Below are 24,007 nucleotides of genomic sequence, written 5' to 3'. Positions count from 1 at the left end.
TTTTCACCTGCTCATGGGACCCTTTTCCTACTGGGTAGCCTTGCCCACCATTGAATAAGGATTTGTACCTAGTCACATTGTATCTTGTTATGCCATGTTGGGTTGAGATCACTGCTCTTTTCTGAGTGGAGACAGAGGAGCAGTGGACCCTGAGGGTAGGGGAGATAGAGGGAATGGAGGGGAGACTGTAGTTGGGATACATTATATGAAAGAAAAAGATATTTTTATTATCCACCAGTGAATGAAGCTGTCCATTGAAGCACTAAGTCCCTATAAGTTTTGTTGAGGTGAAGCCAGCATTCCTGCCTCTGACTGACACCGATATGAGGTGCCTGCTCTCCATTTCAACTTCAAAACAAAAGGCCACAAGAGGCACTACAGAGTGAACCATGAGAGTCACTGTCCTTGACAAAGCTACAAAGACAAGGTACAAGGTAGTTAATGTCATGAGTACCTAAAGCATCATTGGATGGTTTCTGAGGAAGGGAGCCAAACTGGCCAGAAGCACCCACTTATGCATACCAAAGCCCTGGGCATGCAGACTTTATGAGCTTTTCCAGTGAATGGAGGGGAGACTTACCAGATGGTCCCTGTCATGATGGTGGTTGAACCGGTGGTTTTCCAATTTTACTATCATGAAAAAGCAATACATTCAGTAGAAATTATACTTTAAGTTTTTAATCCAGGTCTTTCCTGGGGGGAGTAACACATAGTCTCATCCTCTCTTTTGCTGTTAGGCAGTCGCAGAAAGCTGTAGCTGCATCAATCCTGTAATAGAAGGGAGACAACCAATGCTCTGCAGTGTGCTGTGCTGCTTACATTTAATGTATATTTGAATTATCAGAATTTCAGCTTATGGTTTGACTGAGACATGATCCTATCATGAAACAAGGAACCTCTACCCAGCATTTATGTGTATTATCCTATTTAATCCAATTGTCCATGTCTGTGTGTGTGTGTGTGTGTGTGTGTACGTGCACATGTATGTAAAGGCACACATAAGCCATGACACACATGTGGAGGTCAGAAGCCAACCTCAGTTTTCAGTCCTTGCTTTCCACTTTGAGATAGGATCTCTTGTTATTCACCATGGCATATACCAGGCTAGCAGGCCTGCTAGCTTCTGAAGATTCTCAGCACGGAAGCCCTGGGGTTGCAGGTGTGTGATGTATATTCTAGTTTTGTGTGGTTCTGGGGATCCAAAGTCCTTACATTTGCACAAGAGCCATCTCATCAGCCCTGAAGCATGGTTTTTATTGTCTCCATTTTACACAGGAAACATTATAAAGAACAAAAATGGAAACAGTCTTAACCATGATAGTACAAGAGAGAATAAATTTCATGAGCGAATAAATGAAAAGAGAACCAGAAGAGAAACAACCACATCCACTTTGGTAAACTAGCTAGCATCAAATACACATAAGGCAAAGGGAAAGAACAAACAATAATAAACCAGAAAAATAATCAACAAAATTAAAAGAAATCAGAAGATCCTTCTCAGTAATAACACTAAATGTAAATAATCTCAATTCTAACTAAAAGATTCAGACTAGTGGATAAAAGTCTGGTAACCTGAATCTGACCCCTAGAACCCAAGTAAAGATAAAAGGAGAGAACTCCAGAGTTTTCCTCTGACCTCATGCATGTGCACACCACACACACACACACACACACACAATAAGTATGTTAGCTTATTGGATAAGATGCAAGCCTCAAATATTTGCAATGCATAAAAACACCTCTCACTAGCAAAGACATATACAAACTGAGAGTCAAAGAATACAGGTCAGTAAACCAAACAAATAGAAGCTAAAACAAAACAGGAATAGCTATGTTTATACATTCTAAAGTATACTTTAAACCAAAATTACCCAGCAGAGATAAAGGCTACTACTTATTACCCAGTTAAAAAGTCATTAAAAATGTAACTCTAAATATATACATCATATGCACCAATTACTGAATCATCCAATTTCATAAAACAAATAGTATTGGAAATAAAGAAAAATATAGGCATAGATATCTTAGTAGTGGATGAATTAAATACCATATACTTATCAGTAGATAAACAATCCTGTTGATAAATCAAAGAATCTTTAGAGTTAAAATTCACCATACATCAAATGGACTAGACAGAATATTCCACCAACATTTATAAATATATGGCCTTCACATCAGCCAATGGAACTTCCTCTAAAGTTTCTCTAAAGTTTAATTAAGCCATGAAGCATGGCCTAACAAATACAAACTAAATGAAGAGTAAACTTGTTGTACCTTATCAGATCACAGTGGGATAAAGATAGGAATTATAGAAACTACATCGCATACATGGGGATTGAAAAGTACACTCTGATCAGTAATCATTAAAGAAATCCAGATGCAAATTTAAAATTTTCTAGAATGAAATAAAATGAAATCACAAACGCCCCTCCATGGCCTCTGCATCAGCTCCTGTCTCCAGGATCCTGCCCTGCTTGACTCTCTGTTCTGATTTCCCCCAAAGCAAGACTATGATCTGGAAATGCAAACCAAATAAACCCTGTCCTCCCACCTTGCTATTTGGTTTGCATTTCCAGATCATAGTCTTGCTTTGGGGGAAATCAGAACAGAGAGTCAAGCAGGGCAGGATCCTGGAGACAGGAGCTGATGCAGAGGCCATGGAGGGGCATTTGCTTTCCCTGGTTTGCTCAGCCACCTGCTTTCTTATAGAATCCAGGACAACTAGTCCAGGGATGGCACCATTCAAAGTGCAATGGGCCCTCCCCCATAAATCTCCAATTGAGAAAATGCCTTACAGCTGGATCTCCAGGAGGCATTTCCTCAGCTGAGGCTTCTTCCTCTCTGATGACCCTAGCTTGCGTCAAGCTGACACACAAAACCAGTCAGTACAACTGACCCTTGTCAACTTGACACACAAACACATCACTATTAAGCTACAATCCTTACCCTAAATCTCACATTAAAATCATGAATAATTTTAGAAGTCCCACAGTCTTTACAAATTCAAACACATTAAAATTTCCACCTCTTTAAAATATCCAATCTCTTAAAAGTTCAAGTCTTTCAACTGTGGGCTCCTTTAAAAGTCAAAATTAAATTAAATACCTTCTCCAAGAGGCACCATCGCAACTTGAACCAAGCAACACAAACTCCAACAGTAGAAATAACTCGATGTCTAATTATCTGGGATTCACTCACGATTTTCTGGACTCTTCAAAGGTCTTGGCTCTCTTCTCCAACTCTGCCCTCTGCAGCACACACAGCTTATCTTCTAGGCTCTGGTTGGCTCCACTGCTGCTACTGTTCTTGGGGGTCACCCCATGGTACTAGCATCTCCAAAACGCTGGGGGTCCCTCACTGCAACTGGGCTGCACCTTCACCGGCAGCCTCTCATAGGCTGTCTTTATGGCTCCAAGCCCCAACTTTTTTTTTTTTGCATGACTGCTTCAGTCCTGGGCCTTCAACTGCTGTTGAGGCTTCACCTTCACCGATGGCCTCGCCTGATCTCTCACAGGAGAGTCTCAGCTGTTCTCCATGACCCCTTCATGCTTTCAAAACAAGTGCCACCTGGATGGTGCTTACACATTACCAAGGCCTGCTGCCAACACGAGGTACAATCATGGCGGCCACTAGAACACAGCTTCTCTGTGCTCTCAGAAAACACATCCCAGAAGGTTTCACCTCAGTGATGGTCTCTTCTTAATCACCGCTAATTTCTTAGCTCCAGCTGACCAGCATCAATTGCCCCAGTAACGTAAGGTTTCACTTCGGTAGTTCTGGTATCTTGTTAATCACAGCTGATTCTTCAGCCCAAGCTAACCAGAACCTCAGAATCTTAAATCAAAATAACAGCCGCGATGGAGTCTTTAACCTTCCCTCAGAAACTTCACAAGCCAGGCCTCCATCTTCCATACTGCTCTCAACCTTCATATCTTCCAAGCTCCCACAGAACATCTTAATACTCAATGACTCTTCTAACCCAAAGTCCCAAAGTCTTTCTCAGTCCTCTCCATGGTCAGGTCTGTCACAGCAATACCTCATTGTGCTAATACCAATTTCTGTCTTAGAGTTTCTTTTGCTGAGATGAAAAACCATGACCAAAAAGGAAGCTGGGAGGAAAGGGTTTGTTCTGCTTACACTTCAAGATCGTAGTCCATCATTGAAGGAAGTCAGGACACGAACTCTAGCAGGGCTGGGACCTGAAAGCGGGTGCTGAGGCAGAGATCATCAGAGATGGAGGAGAGCTGCTTACAGGCTTGCTTACCCTGGCTTGCTCAGCCAGCTTTCTTACAGAACCAAGGATCACCAGCCCAGAGATGGCTCCACCCACCATGGGCTGGGCCCTCCCCCATTGACCACTAATTGCCTTTCAGCGGGATCTCAAGGAAGCTTTTCCTCAACTGAGACTTCCTTTCTGATGGCCCTAGCTTATGTCAAGTTGACACACAAAACCAGCCAGTACACACAACAGAAGCTTTGGGATACAGCAAAGACATTTCTCAGAGAAAATGTTACAACCATAAGCATTAAAAACTCAGAGATTTTAAATGAATAACTTAGTGATGCATCTCAAAGTCTTAGAAAGATGTAAATGAGCTAAAATGAAAATCATTAGACAAAAATAGAGATCGCATCACATATTAGTGAAATAAATACTGAAAGAACACAATAATCAATGCAACAAGTAGTTGGCTCTTTCAAAATGAAATGCCTTTTTTTTTCTTTGTCGGGGGGCACAGTTTGAGACAGGGCTTCTCTGTGTAGCTCTGGCTGTCCTGGAACTAGCTTTGTGGACCAGGCTGGCCTCGAACTCACTGAGATCCTCCTGCCTCTATCTCCCTGAGTACTAGAGGCATGTGCTGGCACCACCACCTAGCCAAATTTATCAAACAACAAAAAGAGAAGGCCTAAATTAATAAACTTGGAGTTAATTAAAGAAGACATTACAATAGATATCAGTGAAATCCAGAGAGACATTAAGAGAAATACTTTGAAACCTATATTGTGAAAATCTGGAAACTATAGAGGAAAGAATTCTGAGATATTCAGACACACTGATCACAACTGTTCCTGGGGAGTCTATTTCTATTCACCCCAGACAAAGAGCAATGCCAGGGCAAAGAAATGATTCTGCCCATATCTACCTTAGCAAACCATTGAGTTTAATTGGAGCTACTTAAATGTGCATGTAGGAGAAATTAATTACATTAGCACAGGTAACTAACATGCAGCTATACCGATGAAGAAGTCTCTCCCACCAAGCAGCTGTTGACCACTTATATTATCAGAGTGGAAAAGGCTTCACAACACCTTGAGCACCTATGTGTCTCATAAAATTCTCCCTTTCCCATTCCATGCAGATATATTAGGTATCCCAAACATGTGAAGATTGCATACAAGTAATTGTTGCTTCTGTTTTTAAGCTGGAAATGGCATTTCGTGTTCATGGGACAGAATTCCTCCCTTCCCTCCAATTCTTACGTTCTTTCTTCTACCTTTTGATAACATTCTCTGAGCCTTAGATGGAGCATTGTAGAGGCACAATGATTTCCTTCCATTTAGGGATGGTTTCTGGGCTGGCATTCCACAGCAATAGTCACTTATTTTTTAGCACTGTGACCAGTTATGTGTCACCACAGAAACTATCACCCCCTGTAGAAAGAAGCTCCCCTAATCGAGACTGACAGCAGTAATAATTTATGAATGTACGTATAAATGTTTAGAAGTCATTTTTAATGGGCACATCATATGCATTTAGACAAACAACAGTTACCAGAGACACTAATCTCCCTTATCACAAGTGGTTTTGGGTTTTGTTATATTTTTATTCTGTTTGTTCAAACACTGGCCTATAGTTCCTTCCTGTGGAGTGGGTCTTAAGTACAATTGGAAAATGACTGATTGTGCTCACAGTAATTATGCTACAATGACATCAATGGGTACCTTTCATGTTGGTAGCATTAATATGGCATGTCCACAGCCTACTAGGAAGACTGGCAACAATTCTCCCTCAGCGACCTGCACTGCACCTTCTCAGCACTACAGCAGCTAACCAGCAGTGATGGCATGTGCAGCACAGCATCAAAGTGATGGCTCCACAGTCACTGTCCCTCGATCAGGGAATGCAGTGTCTCTAGCAACATGGTCTCGTCATCTAATTCTGAGCAGTAGAAACAGTCTGTACCCGGGTCGGGCCAGCGTCACCACTGTCAGTAACTCACACCCTCCTCTGTCCTTAAAGGGCACATGGCTATGACATACACACACACACACACACACACACACACACACACACACACACGCATGCACACACTCATGGCTAAGGAAATTCTCATTCCATGAGAGCTCTCCCCTCCAGGGCTGAGGGCACAATGGAGATCAACTGTACTTCTTCATCCCTTTGATCACCAGTCCTGGACCCCTGATGAATTAACCTTCTTCATGCTCAGGCGAACACAGTATTATCCAGTCCGATATACTCAACATTAAATCTCTCATTCTCACTCTACCTTGTCCTCTCTCTCCTCATTTTCCTTTGAACAGGTTCTGAGTTTTCTGGTCGCAGGAAGGGCTACCTAGCGGAGATCTAACTGCATGTTCTGACTTACCTCCAGCTGTGAGAAAAGACACAATAGACTGTAAACTCCTTTCCCCTAATTTTCCTGTCAGTTCAGAGACTAGCGTAGAAGAGACAATCCATATTCTTTTTCCTTCTTATAATTTCCTGCTTATACAGGAACATTCTTTCTGGAAAAACCTACTAATGCCATTTCCCTAAGCCACTATAATGTCTACCTGCAATCTGAATATGGTTCCTGATACTTACAAATCCCCCCTCATGGAAGCAACTTCTCTTTGTAGCAGACGGAGACCATGATGCAACAGATCAAAGTGCAGAAAACAACCCCCTGTGGGGTGGACGGCCTCAGTTGATACATCTACAGCACAACCACTACACCTAAAGGCTCAGGGAGTATTGAGGAAGACAGAGCAGAAAGATCGCAAGAGCCAGAGGACCGGGACACGGGGACATCGGCTGAGAGATGTCTTCTGTATATGACAGGGAAGCAGCGCCCAGGAAATCTCAGCAACTGAGTTATATAGACAATTCCTGGAATACAGCAAGAGCAATCACCCCAGAGCAGCGGTTCTAAACCCAGGGACCACGTACCAGATATCCTGCATATCAGAGATTTGCATCATGATTCATATGAAGTAGCAACAAAGTACTTTTATGGTTGGGGTCACCACAACATGAAGAACTGTATTAAAGGGTCACAGCATTAGAGAGGTTGAGAACCGCTGCTCTAGATGAAGAACTATTATGATTAATATTGCTGAGGGGGCATCAGTCTTCTCCAGGGACTAACCTCAAATAGGTTATCCAACCTCAAGAGGTCATCCCTAAACACATGGAAGCAGCACTAAATAAACTCAGTAGGTTGCATTTATACATGTATGTGTCTGACAACAATAATTACAAATGTATGACGCCATAGATTTTAGAAGGAGTGGGGAGCATAGAACAAGTTGGAGTTGGGAATTAAAAAAAAATAAACAAATAAGAGGTTCTAAGGCTGAGTTTCTCAGCATCTTGGGGTGTTGGAGCTCCCTCTGATGGTGGCATAGGGAATAAATATTATGAATGGGAAACCACAAGGAAGTGCTGCAGATTCCTGGGGCAAGGCAAAAACTGTGTCCTTGCTAAAAGTGATGAGAGGACATGGAGAGCAGTTGAGAGTTCTAAGAGTCTTCACAGTAAGCAAGATTGTGGTTCTTGGGGGCTCATATAATGCCCATCCCCCAAAGACAAGAGCCTGGAGTGCTGTGGGATGCTCTACCTGCTACGCTCTGCTCTGCCTGTTAACCTGTGCAGACTAAGGCTTTCCCAGCCTCTGACCAGCAGGATGAGCACGGCCTGGATGGCAGCCCTTCCATTCTTGGAGCTGTCACCAGGCAGAGGTGCTTTGTATACCATCACCAGACTCAAGGCAGGTGTCTCAGAACTGCTTTTCTGGCTGGAAAGTCCTCATAGCAACGACCAGATAAGGTCTGAGTCCTCAAGGCCTTATTCCAGGCAGCGTGGGGGCTGTCCTGGAGCCAGATTACTGTCATGTCGGCCTGACAAAGATGAAGATTCCAGGGGCCACTGACGTCTGACCTTGCCCCTGCTGCTCCACTCCTGGGGGTGGGGGGATGGCCTCTCTTCTGAGGGCAGAAATTGAACTTGGTGCCAACAGGTGTCCTGAACAGAGAGGAGTGACACCCAGCACAGCGATAAACTTCCAGTATCATTTTTTGATAGCGATGGGACAGCCACCTGACATCACACCTGGGTGCGGAGGGGGTGTCCCTATCCTTCCTCACCTGCTCCACCGCAGTGGCAACCATCTGTTGGTTTAGAATTCTTTTCTTGAACCTGGCCTGTGACCCACCGCCTACCTCCTCCAGCTGAGGTAGCCACGAGGTCCCTACTCATGCCCTCCCCCCGCTGTGAATGGCTTTGGCACTCTTGCATCTGAACTGTTCTTAGCTTGAAATCCTCCCATGATCCTCTCCCTAAAGCCAAAATGTAGCTTCTAGAAGTCGTCCCCAGGCTCCTTAGTTACCAGTCTTAACCCTGTTCTTCAGAGGCTAGCCAGAAGTGCCCACGCTTCTCCAGGGTTTCTATCTTCCCGGCTCTATCTCCCTGTCTCTGACTCCACAGTAGACACTCCAGAGAACTGTGACTGACGTTGACTCGGGGTCCCTACAAAACAGACTTACACCAGAAGTTGGGCTATAAGGAGTGGGAGGCTTGGCAGGCAGCCTCTTGCACCAGGAGCATCGTAACTTAGTCCATCTACTCTGGCGGCACCCACACCACCTCCCAAGATCCAGTGGCTTCCCCCACACGCTCCTTCAATGATGACGGCTTCATCAAGGTTACTTTCGGCTGCCACACCTTGCATCCTTCTGTCTATCTTGACATAAAGGGTTTGCCAATGGTCTCTGGCACTGTGGCACATGTATGCACTGGGGCTCCTGGCCAGTGCAGGGACAAGTCTGCAGAAGCCCATGTGGCACTTTCACTGTGCAGTACTGTAGACACATGGATCACTGTTCCCTAGAAATTCTAGGGCATCCTTCCAGCACTGTCCGTCTTCCTTCCTTAGACTGCTTCCTGGCCGTTTACTCTGGGTCCCTGGAGTTGCATTCCAAAGAGAAGCCCCTGCATAGCAGACAAAATCGTCTGCATCCAGGCCACAGTTATTCCTGACCCATCACACTGGCCATGGCAAACATACACATCCTACCTGTGGTACATGCATGTACACACTCTCACAGACATGCATCCTACCTGTAGCACACAGCACATATATGCTTGTACATATGCACATTTACACACATATCCTCCTCCCTCCTGGCACCCAAATACTCACAACATTCCTTTCCAGTCTGTGTTTTGTTAACATGGTTTTCTGAATCCAAAGCAGAGATTACATACTTAAGGCATCATGGGAGAGAAAAAAGGGAGGTCTCCTGGAGGCTGTGGTCTGTACCGTCTCTATCCCAGGGAGAGCCTGGGGCAACAAACAACATGGCCAATTGCAGGAGTATCGGTGTCACTAGTCCAGGCCCTCCACCACTGCCACATCCTGGGGTCCCCTCCCCCTTGTCTTAGTGACTGACCTCAGTATCCAGCACAGTGAACTGAAGCCTGCCCCAGAGCAGCATGGAAGCCTTGTGGGGGGGAAGGGGGAGGAGAGCTAAAATGCCTTATGCTTGCATGTAAGCAAACCTGGAATAGCCAGAGGGCCATCAGGAAATGATAGCCTGGCAGGTCTATGGTTTCCTGTCTTCAGCAAGTCTTCAACCTGGCATCAGAGCTCTCTTTACCTGGAGGTGGGGGTAGACAGAACCTTAAGCTGAACATGTTCTCAAGTCCCTTAGCAATAAGGCCAGCTTCTGTCTCCTCCAGTGTTCTCATAGTTAGGAGATTTTTCTAAAACTTAAACTCCAGCCTGATTGACTCTTTAGGAATTCCTAAGTGCTGGGGTAGTTGTTCCTATGATATTATGTTTATTCCTCTTAACTGTGAAGTATGGCGTTTCTGCTTTGGACTCAGAAAACCATACTACAAAACACAGGCTATTGGGAAGATATTTGGAGTACGCGAATGTCAACTAGCCCTGTGCCAAAAGCCTGCCACATCCCCAGATGACAAGAGACATTTGCATCAGACTGTCTAACAAAAATCTCAGTAGCAGGCATGAGGAACCTCCTTTTGATTTGCTCGGGGGAGTCCAAGAAAATCCTAAAGCAATAAGACCATTGTCACTTCCCTGAGGTTGAAGTAGCTCCGTGTTGCTGGACACAAGCACGGACACAGGACTCTTGGGGACTTGGGCTGGATCTGAACTGAAAGCCTCCTCTCTGAGGCTATCCTGCACATGCCAGAAGTTGTTTGCCAGCTGCCGAGAGAGGAAAGCAGTCATTTGCTTTCCCTTTTGCTTTCTCTGTATCTTGTAACCAAGGTGTGTGGACTCCACTTAGGATTTTATCACCTCATTCTAGTGAGCAGTCACAAGAGATGTCAATAGACTGTTATTCTGGGGCCTTCGGGGCCTCCCTGACCTGTTATGAGTTCTTATTCGTTAGGAGGCACCCCATACCGAGCACTGAGATTTTTGTTTGCTAACCAGTAGCTTCTGGAAGCAGCATTATTCAGCTACACAGGCTATCTGTCTTCTGTTGGGGAATATTACTTTAAGGTGTGTGACTTTTGTTTATGCTCCATCTGTGTAACTCTATGAAGCTGTGATTCTTTGCCTGTCTAAATACCTGATGGTCTAAAATAAAGCGCTGAATGACCAATATCGAGGCAGGAGCGGGCTGGCAGGCAGAGAGTATAGATAGAAGGAGACCTGGGGGAGAGGAGAAGGAACAAGAGAACAAGGAGATGAGGATGTCAGGGGCCAGTCACCCAGCCATCTAGCTACATAGCCAAGCATGGAGTAGGCAGGAAAGGTGGGTACACAGGAATAGAAAAGGAAAAGCCCAGAGGCAAAAGATAAATGGGCTTAATTTAAATAAGAAAAGTGGGCAAGAAACAGCCAATCTGAGGCCAGGCATTCATAAACAATAACAAGCCTCCGTGTGTGATTTATCTGGGAGCTGGGTAGCAGATCTCCCAAAAAAGCCAAAAGAGTAAAAATCATTTCTCACAATACCCTTCTATGCTTTAGGCTGATAACTTTTAATTGGTTTATAAAAGTAGTGGGTTCCTCTGTGCTTTTCTTTTTCAAAGCTCCTTCACTTTGGTTAAGCCTCCCCTGCTGCCCTGTCACCTCTCCTATCCCCTGCTCTTACCCTTGTTTGGACCTTCCCACCCACAGTGTTCTCTTTCTGCACTTTCAATCACTGGTGGACTACTAGTTCCCTTCCCTCAACACAGCCTCCGCAATGGCCCCTTTCCAGCTTCCTGTACAACTAAAGAATCAAAGCTAGCATGCACATGAGAAAAACAAGCATTTATCGCTCTGGGTTTCGGTGGCCAAAGTTAGTAGAGTTTTTTCAGTTTTATTAATGTATTTGTTGTGGTAGGTAGAATGAGAATGGCCCCCATAGGCTCTTATATTTGAATGCTTGGTCATCAGGGAGTGGAAATGTTTGAAAGGGTTAGAACAATTAGGAGGTGTGGCCTTTTGGGAGGAAGTGTGTCACTAAGGTGGGCTTTGAGGTTTCAATCAATCAATCAATCAATCCTCTCTTTCCCCCTCCCTCCCTGCCTCTCTCTCTCTCTCTCCCTCCCTCCCTCTCTCTCTCCCTCCCTCCCTCTCTCCCTCCCTCTCTCCCCCCTCCCTCCCCCTCTCTCCCTCCCTCTCTCTCTCCCTCTCTCTCTCTCTCTCTCTCCCCCTCCCTCCCTCTCCCTCCCTCTCTCTCCCCCTCCCTCCCTCTCTCTCTCCCTCCCTCTCTACCTCCCTCTCTCTCTCTCTCCCTCCCTCTCTCTCTCCCCCTCCCTCCCTCCCTCTCTCCCTCCCTCCCTCTCTCCCTCCCTCCCTCCCTCCCTCCCTCCCTCCTCTCTCTCTCTCTCTCTCTCTCTCTCTCTCTCTCTCCCTCTCTGCCTGCTAGTCATGATGTGGCTCTCAGCTACTGCCCCAGCACCTGCCTGCATGCTTCACACCCTGATGATAATGGTCTCAACCTCTGAAACCGTGAACAAGCCACCAATTAAATGCTTTAGTTTATGAGTTGCTTTGGTCAAGATGACTAAGACTCCTGCAAATTTCATCTTTCTTCACATTGAATAAAATTCCATTATATCTGTACTACATTTTCATTATATATTCATCTGTTGATGGATATCTAGGCTGGGTTTATTTGTTAACTATTGTGAATAGAGCAGCAATGAACATGGATGTTCAAGTATCTCACTAGAAGGATAGAGAATCCTTTGGGTATACACCAAGGAATGGTATACCTGGGGCATATGATACTTCTATGTCTAGCTTTCACACTGACTTCCATAAAGGACCCTCTTTACCTATAACATGGCCAGATCTGTTATCATTACAATTTGGGGGATAAGATGGGGGTGAGAACGGGTCTTTGGAGTCCTGACTCTCCCGGAACTCACTATGTAGACCAGGCAAGCCTCAAATGCAGAGGTTCTGCCTCTGCCTCTTGAGTGCTGGAATTAAAGGCATGTACCGCCGCCACCACCCAGCTTACTTATATTTTTTATAATAGCCATTCCAAATGGGATTAGATGAAATTGCATAATTTAAAGTTGCATTTATCTAATGGCTAAGGATGTTGAACACTTTTAAAAGTGTTTATTAACATTAATATTTCTCTGGGCATTCTATTCAGGTCCAGATCGCATTTCTGATTGGGCTGTTCCAATGTTTTTAGTTTCTTTGTATATTCTAGATATTAGTCTTCTGTCAGATGAATGGGTGGGGAATATTTTCTCCCATTCTGTAGGTTGCCTTTTCACCAGATAAGACAGTTTCCTTCGCTGCACAGCAGCTTTTTAAAATTTGTTTATATTGTACACAGCAGCCTTCTAACTTCATGAAGTCCAACTTGTCAGTTGTTGGCTGTATTCCCTCCTTAGAAAGATCTTACCTACGTCTTCATCTTGTACGGAACTCCTTTTCTCCTGGCAGTTTCAGAGTTTCGGGTTTATGTTGTGGTCCTTGATCAATTTGGAGTTGACCTTTGTGCAGTTGAAGTATCTGATTTCATTCTTCTCTCCACATGTGGCTTTCCAGTGTTACCATTTGTTAAACAGGCTGCTTCTGAGCCTGCGTGCACTTTTGGCTTCCTTCAAAAATCAGGTAGCTGTAAATACATGGTTTATAACTGGGTTCTTTATTCTAGTCCATTGATCTCTGTTTGTTTTATGCAGGTGCCATGCTGTTTTATTACTATGATTATGTAGTAAAACTTAAAGTCAAGTGTGGTAATACCTTTAGCACTATTCTTATTGCTCAAGATTACATTTGCTATGATCTTGTGTCCATATAAATATATTGGCTGTTTTCTCTGTCTGTGAAAATGGAGTTGCAATGTTCATGAAGATTACAATGAATCCTTAAGTTACTTTAGGTAGCATGACCACTTTGGCAATCTTAAATTTGGCCAACCATGGATCCAGGCCTTTGCATCCTCTGTTTCCTCTCTCTTTGTTGTCCTAATGGCTTTCACTGTGTAAGCATTTCACTTCCTAGTTAGGTTTATTCTAGGGCATTATATATGTTTCAAGGCTGTTGTGAATGGAATTATTTTCCTGGCTTCTTTCTCAGTAGCTTACCTGTCATGTAAATAGGAAGGCTACAGAGTTTTGTGTGTGCTGTGGGATATTTAACTATGTAAAGATGTGTTACATTTGTTTATGCTGTGGAATATTACTTTAACTGTGTAAAGGTGTGTTACATTTGTTTATGCTGTGGAATATTACTTTAACTGTGTAAAGGTGTGTCACATTTGTTTATGCTGTGGAATATTACTTTAACTGTGTAAAGGTGTGTTATGTTTGTTTCACCTTGCCTCCTAAGGTACCGGATTGCTCTAATAAAAAGCTGAATGGCCAATAGCTAGGCAGGAGATGGATAGGCTGGGCTGGCAGGCAGAGAGAATAAGTAGGAGGAGAAATCTAAGCTCAGGGAGAGAAAGAAGAGAGAAAGAGGGACATGCCAGGGGCCAGAAGTGAACGTAAGTTGTACAGAAGGAAAGAAAGGTAAAAAGCCTGAGGCAAAACGTAGATGAAGAAAAACAGGTTAAGTTATAAGAGCTAGTGGGACGAGCATAAGATAAGGCCATACATTCCATTCATTAACTAATAAGAAGTCTCCATGTCATAATATGGGTTGGTGGCCTAAAAGAAAAAGCCTGTGACATGTGTGTTAATTCTGTATCCTGTCATGTTGCTGAAAATGTTTGTCAACTGTATTAGTTTTCTGGTGTAACTTTTAGGGTCTTTTATGGTTAGAATCACATCAGGAGCAAATAATGACACTTTGATTTCTTTCCTTTCCTATATTCCCTTTTCTCCTTCTCCAACACCGATGAAAGAAGATGTCACTAGTGGACCACAGTCAGGATGCTCCTGGCAGGCCTTGATGCTAGGTCTAACTTGTATTCTCATTTTAAAATCTAAAACCACAAGGGCAAGCAAGCAGATTTTACAGAAGTGTATGTGGCGGTCAGAAGCTTGCTAAGGGCAATAACCCATTGTTTCAGCTCTTCCTTGTGTTCTAGGTGGCAAGTAAAGTCATGCTTGGTAAAAAGGCTTTAAGTAAACCACTAAATTAACCAATATCTAATCATTAGTCTTCTTCTAAACCTTTAATTCAAATGTTTCAAGTTCTTCTCTGTTTACCATGTAGGATTTTTGTACATAATCTTTACAATGTAGCAACATATCTCCTGTATCCTAGATTCTCCAAGGTTTTTATCATGAATGCATGTCACAGGTCTTTTCTGCACCGAATGGTATGATCACGCTGAATCTCTTTGAGTTTATTTATGTGATGACACTTATTGATTTACATACATTGAACTGTCCTCACATCTCTGGAATGGAACCTACCTGATTGATGAGCTTTTTGATATTTAAAGGTTTTGTTTTTGAAAAAGCCATACATGAGTACTGTGTTAACATCATTTCCTCCCCCCCATCCTTCCCCCTGTATACAACTCCTCCTGTGCATGCCCACCCCACAAGCTCATGAATTCTCTATCACTATTGTTAAGGAACAGCTGACTCCATTTTCTTTTTAGTTAAACAGTGTTAGGCTTTAATCATGTCCTTAGCTAGAGGTCAACTTTTTTTGACTGGTTCTTCCTCAATAATCTTGAGAATTACACGTTGTAAATTGTTTCCATTGTTCTGAGAAATGACTGACCATAAGATGTTTCACGGAATGCTGTCTGACCATAAACCCTTAACAAGTACCTTTCCTGTAATCATAAAAATAACTGCAAAATTCCTCTCTTAATCACTTGCTTTCTTCGTATAAAGAGGCCACTCTGCCTTTAACCTGGACCATTTTTATTCTCCTACTACGGGAGACTGAAAATATGGCCCAGCCATTATCACATTTTTACTTTGCAACATCTCAGTGTTAGCTCCTGGTTTCAACACCATTAACAATTATTAGATAAGCATGTGTTTAAGGCTGCCACTCATGATTGGATAACCCTGTTAGAGAAAGTATGTCCCTGGAGAACACTTAATCTTCCTCTCTCAGTGGTACTGAGTGCCTAAAACTCTCCACCCAGGGGTACAGTCTTGTCAAACTTCCACCGTCTACATTAGCATGTTAGCAGATTGTCTTAGTCACTGTTCTGTTCCTGTGAAGAGACACCATGACCACAGCAACTCTTAGAAAGAAAAGCATTTAACTGGGGGCTTGCCTACAGTTCAGAGACCTAATCCATTATCATCATGGTGACAAGCATGGTAGCAGGCATGCATGGAAATCCTGCCGGGTGCTGGAAACCTAACTACTCAGTGCTAGTGAGGTCATGGTTATTGGAGAAGAATCTACAAGCTTTAATTTACTAAACCCGCATAATCCTTAACAACAATGTATAAATATTTGTCCTTATACACGCAGGTAAGTATAGTCTTCACCCCTCAAGGAAACTTCTCTTTGAACAGACAGAGACCATTACAGAAAACAACAACCAATCAAAATGCACAGTTGTGGAGCCCCAGGCCCAACAGATACAATTACAAAACACTTTTGCACCTAAAGCTCTGGGAATACTGTAGAAGAGGAGGTCAGAAAGATTGTAACAGCCAGAGGAACAGGAGCTATGAGCTTGTCTCCTAGTAATATCAGAAGCGACACCCACAATGTCTCATCAACATGACTGCCCAAACATGAGCTGGACAAGGAGGACACCAATGGACATGCCAAGGTGGATGGAGAAAAGCCCAGGAGGTCTCGGCCTTACACAATTAACTATAGGCAGCTGAGCAAAGCTGGCAGCGGGAGGTCTTCGCCAGGAAGAACACATCAATTGGTTGTGTAACACCAAACAGTTCTGAAAACATACATATAAGCAACATTATGTGGACTTAGCATGTTATATTTATGAACATATATGTATATACGTATACATATGTGCATGCAGTAACACTTGGTGAAAAGAAAAGCCATGAATTTGGAGGGGAGGGTAACAGGGAGGTCTTGGGAGGAAAAAATGGAAGGGAGAAATGTAATTATATTAATCTCAAAAACAAAACAAAAAGAACCCACTACCCCTGCTGAGAAGCTAATTGATGGTTGATGGCTCCTGAGTGAAAGAGAGTCAGTTTTCTTTAAGGGTGTGGCTCTGGTAGGCTGCCCATGCTCAAGTGGATGGCCCCACACCAGTTAGTATATTAGCATCAAATTACAATCTGTGGGGACGACTTAGGGTGGCTATGATAAAATACATTGTATGCGTGTATGAAATTCCTAAAGGAATTAATAAAATAATGTAACAAAATTGGACAGATAGTTCATATAAGACAGAGACTTCTCAGAAGTAACATTTAGAGGTGTCGTGCCCTCTGGCCTCCATACATAAGTGAAAAACATGTACATGTATGCCTGTATATCCTCTTTCCCTCTCATTTGGGTGACGATCCTGGTGGCTATGACGTCCACATACCACAAGGGCTCCCTAGCTGTGTCACAATATAATAAAAAGGCAGAAGGGAAACTAGAAAAACAATCAGGTTTATGGAAGCATAATTTTATATGATAAACAATTCTTTAAGTGTGAATTTCTATTTGTTTTTATGCATGCTTTTATACAGCCAAGTATCCACTTTCATAGCAATGAGGTAGATTATTCCCACTATTTACCCACATTTCATGAAGTCATCCCAGAAGACCCAGCAACCAGGGGTGGTTTTACCTTTGAGGGACATATCCATTAAACCTATTGTGTCAAAAACCAAAAACAAAACAGGAAAGTAAGATGGAAACTTGGTGGGGAGGGGGACTCAGGTAGGAAGGACAAGGGCACAACCAGAGTATTACATCCATGCATAAAACTGCCAAAGACTAAGTTCATTTGAGAAAATGGCACAAATGAACTCACCCAGCATCAACCTCTTGTGTCTGGCTCGACTTACCAAAATGCTAAGGGTTTTGTTTGTATTAGTTATTGCTCATTTTGTGAACACACACAGATTGTTCAGACCACCATCAGTTAATGGTCATTGTGGTTGCTTTGACTTTTGGTAGACTAAAAAAGTATATATATACACACACACACACACACATTTAAACAGGTCTTGAAAGGAAGATACGCTTTTGAGCTCTTGAGTACATTTCTAGGACTTGAATCACTGGGGGACAAATAGAACAAAGTCTCCCTACAGACTCCAAGTCTCCAGAACTCGTGAATGGAAGTTACAAGGCCAAGGAGAATTGGGGTTCATAAAGGACACTGACCAGGCATCCCAACAGAATAGAAGGGTCTTTAAGAGGGAAAGGAAGAGAGAAAAGCTAAATTTGTACCATAATATACCCTGCTTAGCTGGCTTGCAGGATGTAGGGAGAAAACAACAGTCAAGAAATGCAGGAACCTCTGGAGAATGGAAAGACAAGGTGGAGTCTCAGGTTGCTAAGTGCTGTTAGGACATAGGTGTGTGGAGCACAAGCCATTGGAGTCCCGGATTGCCAAACTGCCCCTAAACTTCCCGTCTCTTCTGCCCCTGAGCTACATCTCAGCCTACCTGTGTGCTTTTAGTTTGACAGTAACAGGTTTTTCCCTTCCTTGTTCATTCTTCCACAGGTTCCTAAACCTTTTAAAACAAAAACTTTACTTTTTCTATCTCAGTTCCTGGTCTTTTATTAGTTTTCTTTGTTTTGTTTTTTTTCTTCTTGAAATGAATTGGTTTTTCAGCCATTCCCTTAATGCATATCATCAAGACTATAAACTTCACTCTAAAAATAGTTTTGGCTTCCCCTTAAGTTACAGATTTACATTACCATTCAGTTCAAAATATTCTTAATACTCATTTCTTCTCCAATCTGTGCATTATTTAGAAGTGTGTTCTCAATTTTCAAACATACAGAAATCCCTGCTATCTTTTTATTGACATCTTATGGAATTATGACCAGAGAACACAATCTGTGTCAGTTAACTCCAGTAAAGAGACCGAGGCTTGCCTTACAGCCAAGCACACAAGCATATAACACAGCTTCCACTTCCTCACCCACAATGGGGTGGGTTTTTCAGTGACTGCCTTTCTGGCACTCACTCCTCTATGTGTGGAAAGGTGTTCATGTCTCCCTAGGGAAAGTCACAAAATGAATGCTTGGTATTCTAATCTCCCCCAACCTTACTAAAGTCTGGTCTTCTCGATCTCTCATATATAAGAGGTATGCTAAAAATCTCTCACTACAATCTACAATTCAATGTCTATCTCTCCATATACCTGGTATTTGCACAAGAAAAACCTAAAAAAATTAAATTGAACCACAAAAGACCCTAAATAGTCAAAGCCATCTTGAGCAAAAGCAACAAAGCTGGATTCGTGACAAAAACTAGACTCCAAAACTTAACAAAAGTAGACCAATGGAGCAGAATAAAGAAACCAGAAGTAACTCAGGTCATTCTAGATGACTGATTTTTTTATTTTATTTTAAACAAAGGCAGCAAGAATAGGTACTTGAGAAGAGACTGTCTCTTCAAAAATAGTTCTGGAGCAGCTGGGTGGCATGGGGGTGTAAGGTGCTTGTCACAAAGCCCACAACCTGAGTAAGATTCCTGGGACCAACACAATGGGAGAACCGACTTCTAAAAGCTGTCCTCTGACCTCTACGCAGTCCCTGCAGCACATGCCCACCACCCCTCACACAGATAAGTAGTTTGGGTTTTTTTAATAGTATGTGTGTCCCCATGGGGGGAAAACAAACCCAGGCACCTACCGCTACCCATACTGATGAGGGGGTTAGGATTGATTAAATTTTATTTGTGAGCTCTGCCTTTTACTCTTGCTTGCTCAGCTAAATCCCCCTTCTCCTTATCTTGAAAACACAGACACCTACAAAACAGCTGCTTCAACTTTATCAGTTATGCTTCTGTAAAAAACGCTGCTACAGAGAACTCTCACTGGCCCCAGGCACGTAGGCAGATTCAAATGGACAAGAATGAAAGTGTTTTTCAACCTATAAAAACAGAGACCTGAGGCTTGGGGCCCAACTACTTGGAGTGGATGACACCTGACTTCTCCAACTCTGAGTGTGAGTGGTTGTCTTCCTGCCTGTTTGCCTTCTGTAACAATCTAAAAATCAGCTCAAAAATGGAAAAAGACTTAACCTGAAACATGAAACCATTTGAAGAAATTTTATGGGAATCAATTCAAGGCATCAGTCTGGGCAAAGACTGTTTGGGTAAGACACCAAAATCACAGGCAACAAAAGTAAAAATGAACAAATAAGAGTATGCCAAACTAAAAAGCTTCGGCAGAGCAAATGAAACAGATGTAAGAGAACTATATAGCACAAGAGAAATTATTAAAGTGCTCATTCAAAAATGGACTAAACTGTAAAGACCAAAAACACTCTACAGTAAAAAAGCACCCGATTATAAAACCGACAAACAAAAATGAACACACAGACCTCCAAAGCAATTGAAATGGCCAGTCAGCATATAAAAACTGTCTCATAACCACAATGAGATCTCACTCCCAGTTAGAATGGTGATCATCACGAAAAGAATGTTAGTGATGATATAGGTGGTTTACAGTGATAATCATCAAATAGATTATAAATAAATGTTGGCAAAGATATAGAGAAAGAGTAACTTTCATACGCTATTGCTGAAATATGAGTATAAGCATTATGAAAACAACTTCCTAAAAAATAACAGAAACAGAACTACATTATGATCCGATACTTCCACTACTAGGAATATGGCCAGTAGAAATGACATGAGTACACCAAAGACACATGTGTAGTCCCAGGTTTAATGCAGCATTATTCACAACACCCTAGATATGGAATCAGTCAGGAACCTATCAATGAATGAATAGAAAGGACAACGCAGCACAGGTATACACAATGGAATGCTACTCAGTCATCAGAGTGAAATCGTATCACCTGCATTACCAAGGAGGAACAAGGATAAGCCAAGCACAGAAAGACAAATACAGCACGTTCTTTCTCACATGTGTGGTCTCAGAAGAGTAAGAAAAGAGCAGTAATTAGTAGAAGCTGAGAAGGATATAGGGAAGGTGGAGATACAAAGAATAGGTGCAAGGGTGAATTGATTTTCTAATATAGTAGAGAGGTCTCTAAATGTTCTCTACACAAAATGGCTATTTAGTTGATGAGTATGCCAATTAACTTGATTTGATCACATATTATAGGAAAGTAACGAAATACCACATTCTACTGCATCAAAGTATAAATTATGTGTCAATCAAAAAATTTGCCAGGAGTTGGTGGTGCACACCTTTAATCCCAGCACTCAGGAGGCAGAGGCAGGTGGATCTCTGTCAGTTCGAGGCCAGCCTGGTTTACAGAGCAAGTTCCAGGACAGCCTCTAAAATAATACAGAGAAACCCTGTCTCAACCCCCACAAAAGAAAACACTTAAGCAATTTAAACACATTTTAGGAAATATGTAGATTTGTCAAGAATATCAACTTTATTCAGAATATTCAAGTACAAAAGAATGAAAACATATATATGTATAATCATTAGAAAAGATAAAACATTGCTCTAGGACTACTAAGGCACTGAATGCAAATATCTTCTGAAACACAAAGTGTCAAATTTTTAATATATTTAAGATTCAGATACTCTGATACAGTTTCCATGTTTCTTTCAACTTTGTTAGTCCCTGAAATATTTAAAAATATTTATGATATAGGAAACTAATGATAATCCAGCTTCAAATGTATGTTTTAACTTTTAAATTTTTCTGTTTTATCAAGCAATAAACAAGGCACATTGACACACAAAAGGTTATACCATTTGACATAAAACCTCGGAATATTGCTAATTGAGTCACTGTATTAAATATTTTAAAGTTTTCTACTATTGAAGGTAGCTTTAACTTTGTAATACACTCCAAAGTATATGCCTCCAGTGTTTTGTTTCATATACAACAAAAAAATAAGTTCATGATAGGATAAAAATACAATCAAATATTCATAATATGAAGGAGTTCTGTAGTTTTAATGGCAATAACCCTTTTCTATTTAGAATATCAGGCAATAAAGTGACAATTCAGCAGCAGGAAAGCAGACCGAGATCCACAACAAACTAGCAACTTACAGATTCCTAACAGTTAAATGTGTAAGAAATAATACTTTGGCTGGCAGGTCAGCCTTATATGTGAAAATATTCTTCTATAAATGTGAATAACTTTAGTCCTTTGCTAGATAACTGAGTTAGTAATAAGGCAAAAAGAGCAAAAACTCAAAGCATACAGATATCTTTTGATTGTGATGACCATCTGTGCTCTGGAACTCTTGTATTACATAAAACTGAAGCTGAAAAGAAAAAAATCTTTTCAATGGAACAATTAAAAAAACAACATAACCAGCAAAAATTACCAAAAGCATTAATTTCACAAAGCTTTTATAGGAAGAGCAAATAGTCAGCACATATAGGATATGTAGTTATGGAACTTTGAAAAAGAAGAAAACAAACTAGCAAGCCACATTGTCTTGAGTCCTGAGCTCTTACAATCTGTGATTGGGCTGGGCTGAGGGTGGGATATAGCTCATCTGGTAAAGGGTACACAAAGCTCTGGATTAGATCCTTCAGCACTGTATAAACAAGAACCAGACGTGGCGGCACACGCTGTAATCCCAGGTCTTAAAGGGAAAGGGATGACTACAAGTTCAGCTTTAGTCTCAGCTACACAAAGAGTATGAAGCTACCCTAGAATATGATTCCCCATCTCAAAAAAGAAAAAAAAGCTTGCAATATAACTCAGCAGTAAGAGTCCCACCTACTGTAAGGGAAGCTGTAGGCTCAAATCCCAAGTATTAGGATACAAGGGAAGAAAGAAAAACAATCTGTGGGTTTGTCTGACTTTGTAAACAATAGCATGACTCTGAAGGAGAGGAGAATGGCAACTTTCATCAGGGAGGTAAAAATGGGGAAACTGGGGGATCTTATTTGTTACACTGGATTACAATGAAGGAATAATCAAGTAAAAAGAGCTCATTTTAATTCAAAGCATGGTAAAAACAGTAATAACTTGTATTTATAATTTTTATCTTAATCCAATACTGCAATCAAAAAATCTTTTATACATTCTTTCAACAAATAATTATGCAAAATGTAGGCCCTGAAGCAGGAGTCTTGTTCTATGAGGAACACAGGAGACATTGCCCTCCTATGACGGGGCCAGTAGAGCAAAAGACCCACACTGGGACATTCCCAACAGAACAAAGCATGGCAGGTTTCTTGACAGTAAAAACAGTGGACAAAGGATATATAAAGAAGGAGGAATAAAACAAGGAGTACAGAATGAAAACTGGTAACTGTAACACATATCCTAACCCTGTAAGCTTAGATTACCATCCAATCGCTATTAAGCCACCCCCTTGAGCTGTGGCCCTCTCTCCCTTCCTCTGAATCTTTATGCCCATCACTGATTTCAACAGCTCTGACTTCAAAGCACAGGAGTTCCAGCTGATAACCTGATTCCCTTATTAAACTAAAAATCTCACAAAAGTCAATGATCAGCAGAATTAGTCTTTTAAAATGAGTCTAAGAATTAAGTTTTATTAATAAGATATTTAATTCAGTGATTCTCCATCAAAATGCAGTTTCCAGGGAGACATAAAATACCAAATAACTCCTGATATCAGCTGTGTACTTGAACGTGGCAGGGCTGTGAAATAACAGAAACCAACCTACCCACGTTGCCCCCTTGACCTTCATATATGTGAGTGTCTTACTCTGTTCATTCCTCAACTCTGGTAACCACTGAAGACCTAGGACACGCCAGCTGCCATTCCAGCTGCCAGAGGGCAGATAAGGACAAGGGCAAGGCCTCTCTCTGTTCTCAAGCTGCTCTAGTGCTGGCAGCAGGAGGCAGACAAGGAGAAAGGAAAGGGGGAAGAAGTTAGCCAAAGGGGAGAGGAGGGCCACGGGGACGGGTTAGCAGGACTCTTACTTCTTTCGGTCTTTGTCCTTCTTAATGCTGCTACCTGACGCCATAAATGACTGGCTCTGGAACAGATCACAGGTAGCCTTCTTCTTAGAGAAGGCAATTGACTCTTCCTCCAACATCCTCCTCTTTTCTTCAAGCTTCATTCTCTCTTCCTGGTGAATTCTTTTAAGGTGCTCAAATTTGGCCTGAAGCTGTGAAACAAGGCACAATTCCCATAATTGACACTGTGTGGAAGCACACACACAGGAGTGATTTCTTCTTAGCAACACAGTCCCCTCCCAGCCCCGTCCTCCTCATCTCTACTACTATCCATGCGTCCAGTAAGTCTTCAACTGCCGTGGGAACTTTAATGTTAAGAGAATTCCTTTATG

At 42.1% G+C, this 24,007-nt stretch overlaps 1 protein-coding gene across 5 annotated transcripts in view; it reads right to left on the bottom strand.

Annotated features, from left to right (window-relative positions):
• Window positions 1-662: 662 nt before the first annotated feature.
• Window positions 663-24,007, bottom strand: part of Septin10 (septin 10) — a 74,871-nt gene continuing 51,526 nt past the window's right edge. For 4 of the 5 annotated variants that reach the window (XM_040732012.1, XM_040732010.1, XM_021227646.2 and 1 more), the window contains 2 exons: window positions 23,640-23,827; window positions 663-768 (listed from right to left, as the gene is read on the bottom strand). In XM_040732012.1, the coding sequence (XP_040587946.1) occupies window positions 678-768; window positions 23,640-23,827 (279 nt within the window). In that variant the 3' untranslated portion in view covers window positions 663-677. Of the gene's footprint in view, window positions 769-21,126; window positions 22,000-23,639; window positions 23,828-24,007 lie in introns of those variants that run through there. The other variant, XM_040732013.1, reaches the window with a different exon arrangement.

Source organism: Mesocricetus auratus, unplaced genomic scaffold (genome assembly GCF_017639785.1).
Source record: "Mesocricetus auratus isolate SY011 unplaced genomic scaffold, BCM_Maur_2.0 Super-Scaffold_100027, whole genome shotgun sequence".
Lineage (NCBI taxonomy): Eukaryota > Metazoa > Chordata > Mammalia > Rodentia > Cricetidae > Mesocricetus > Mesocricetus auratus.
Note: the sequence above shows the minus strand (reverse complement) of the source record. Positions and strands in the feature narration are given on the sequence as shown.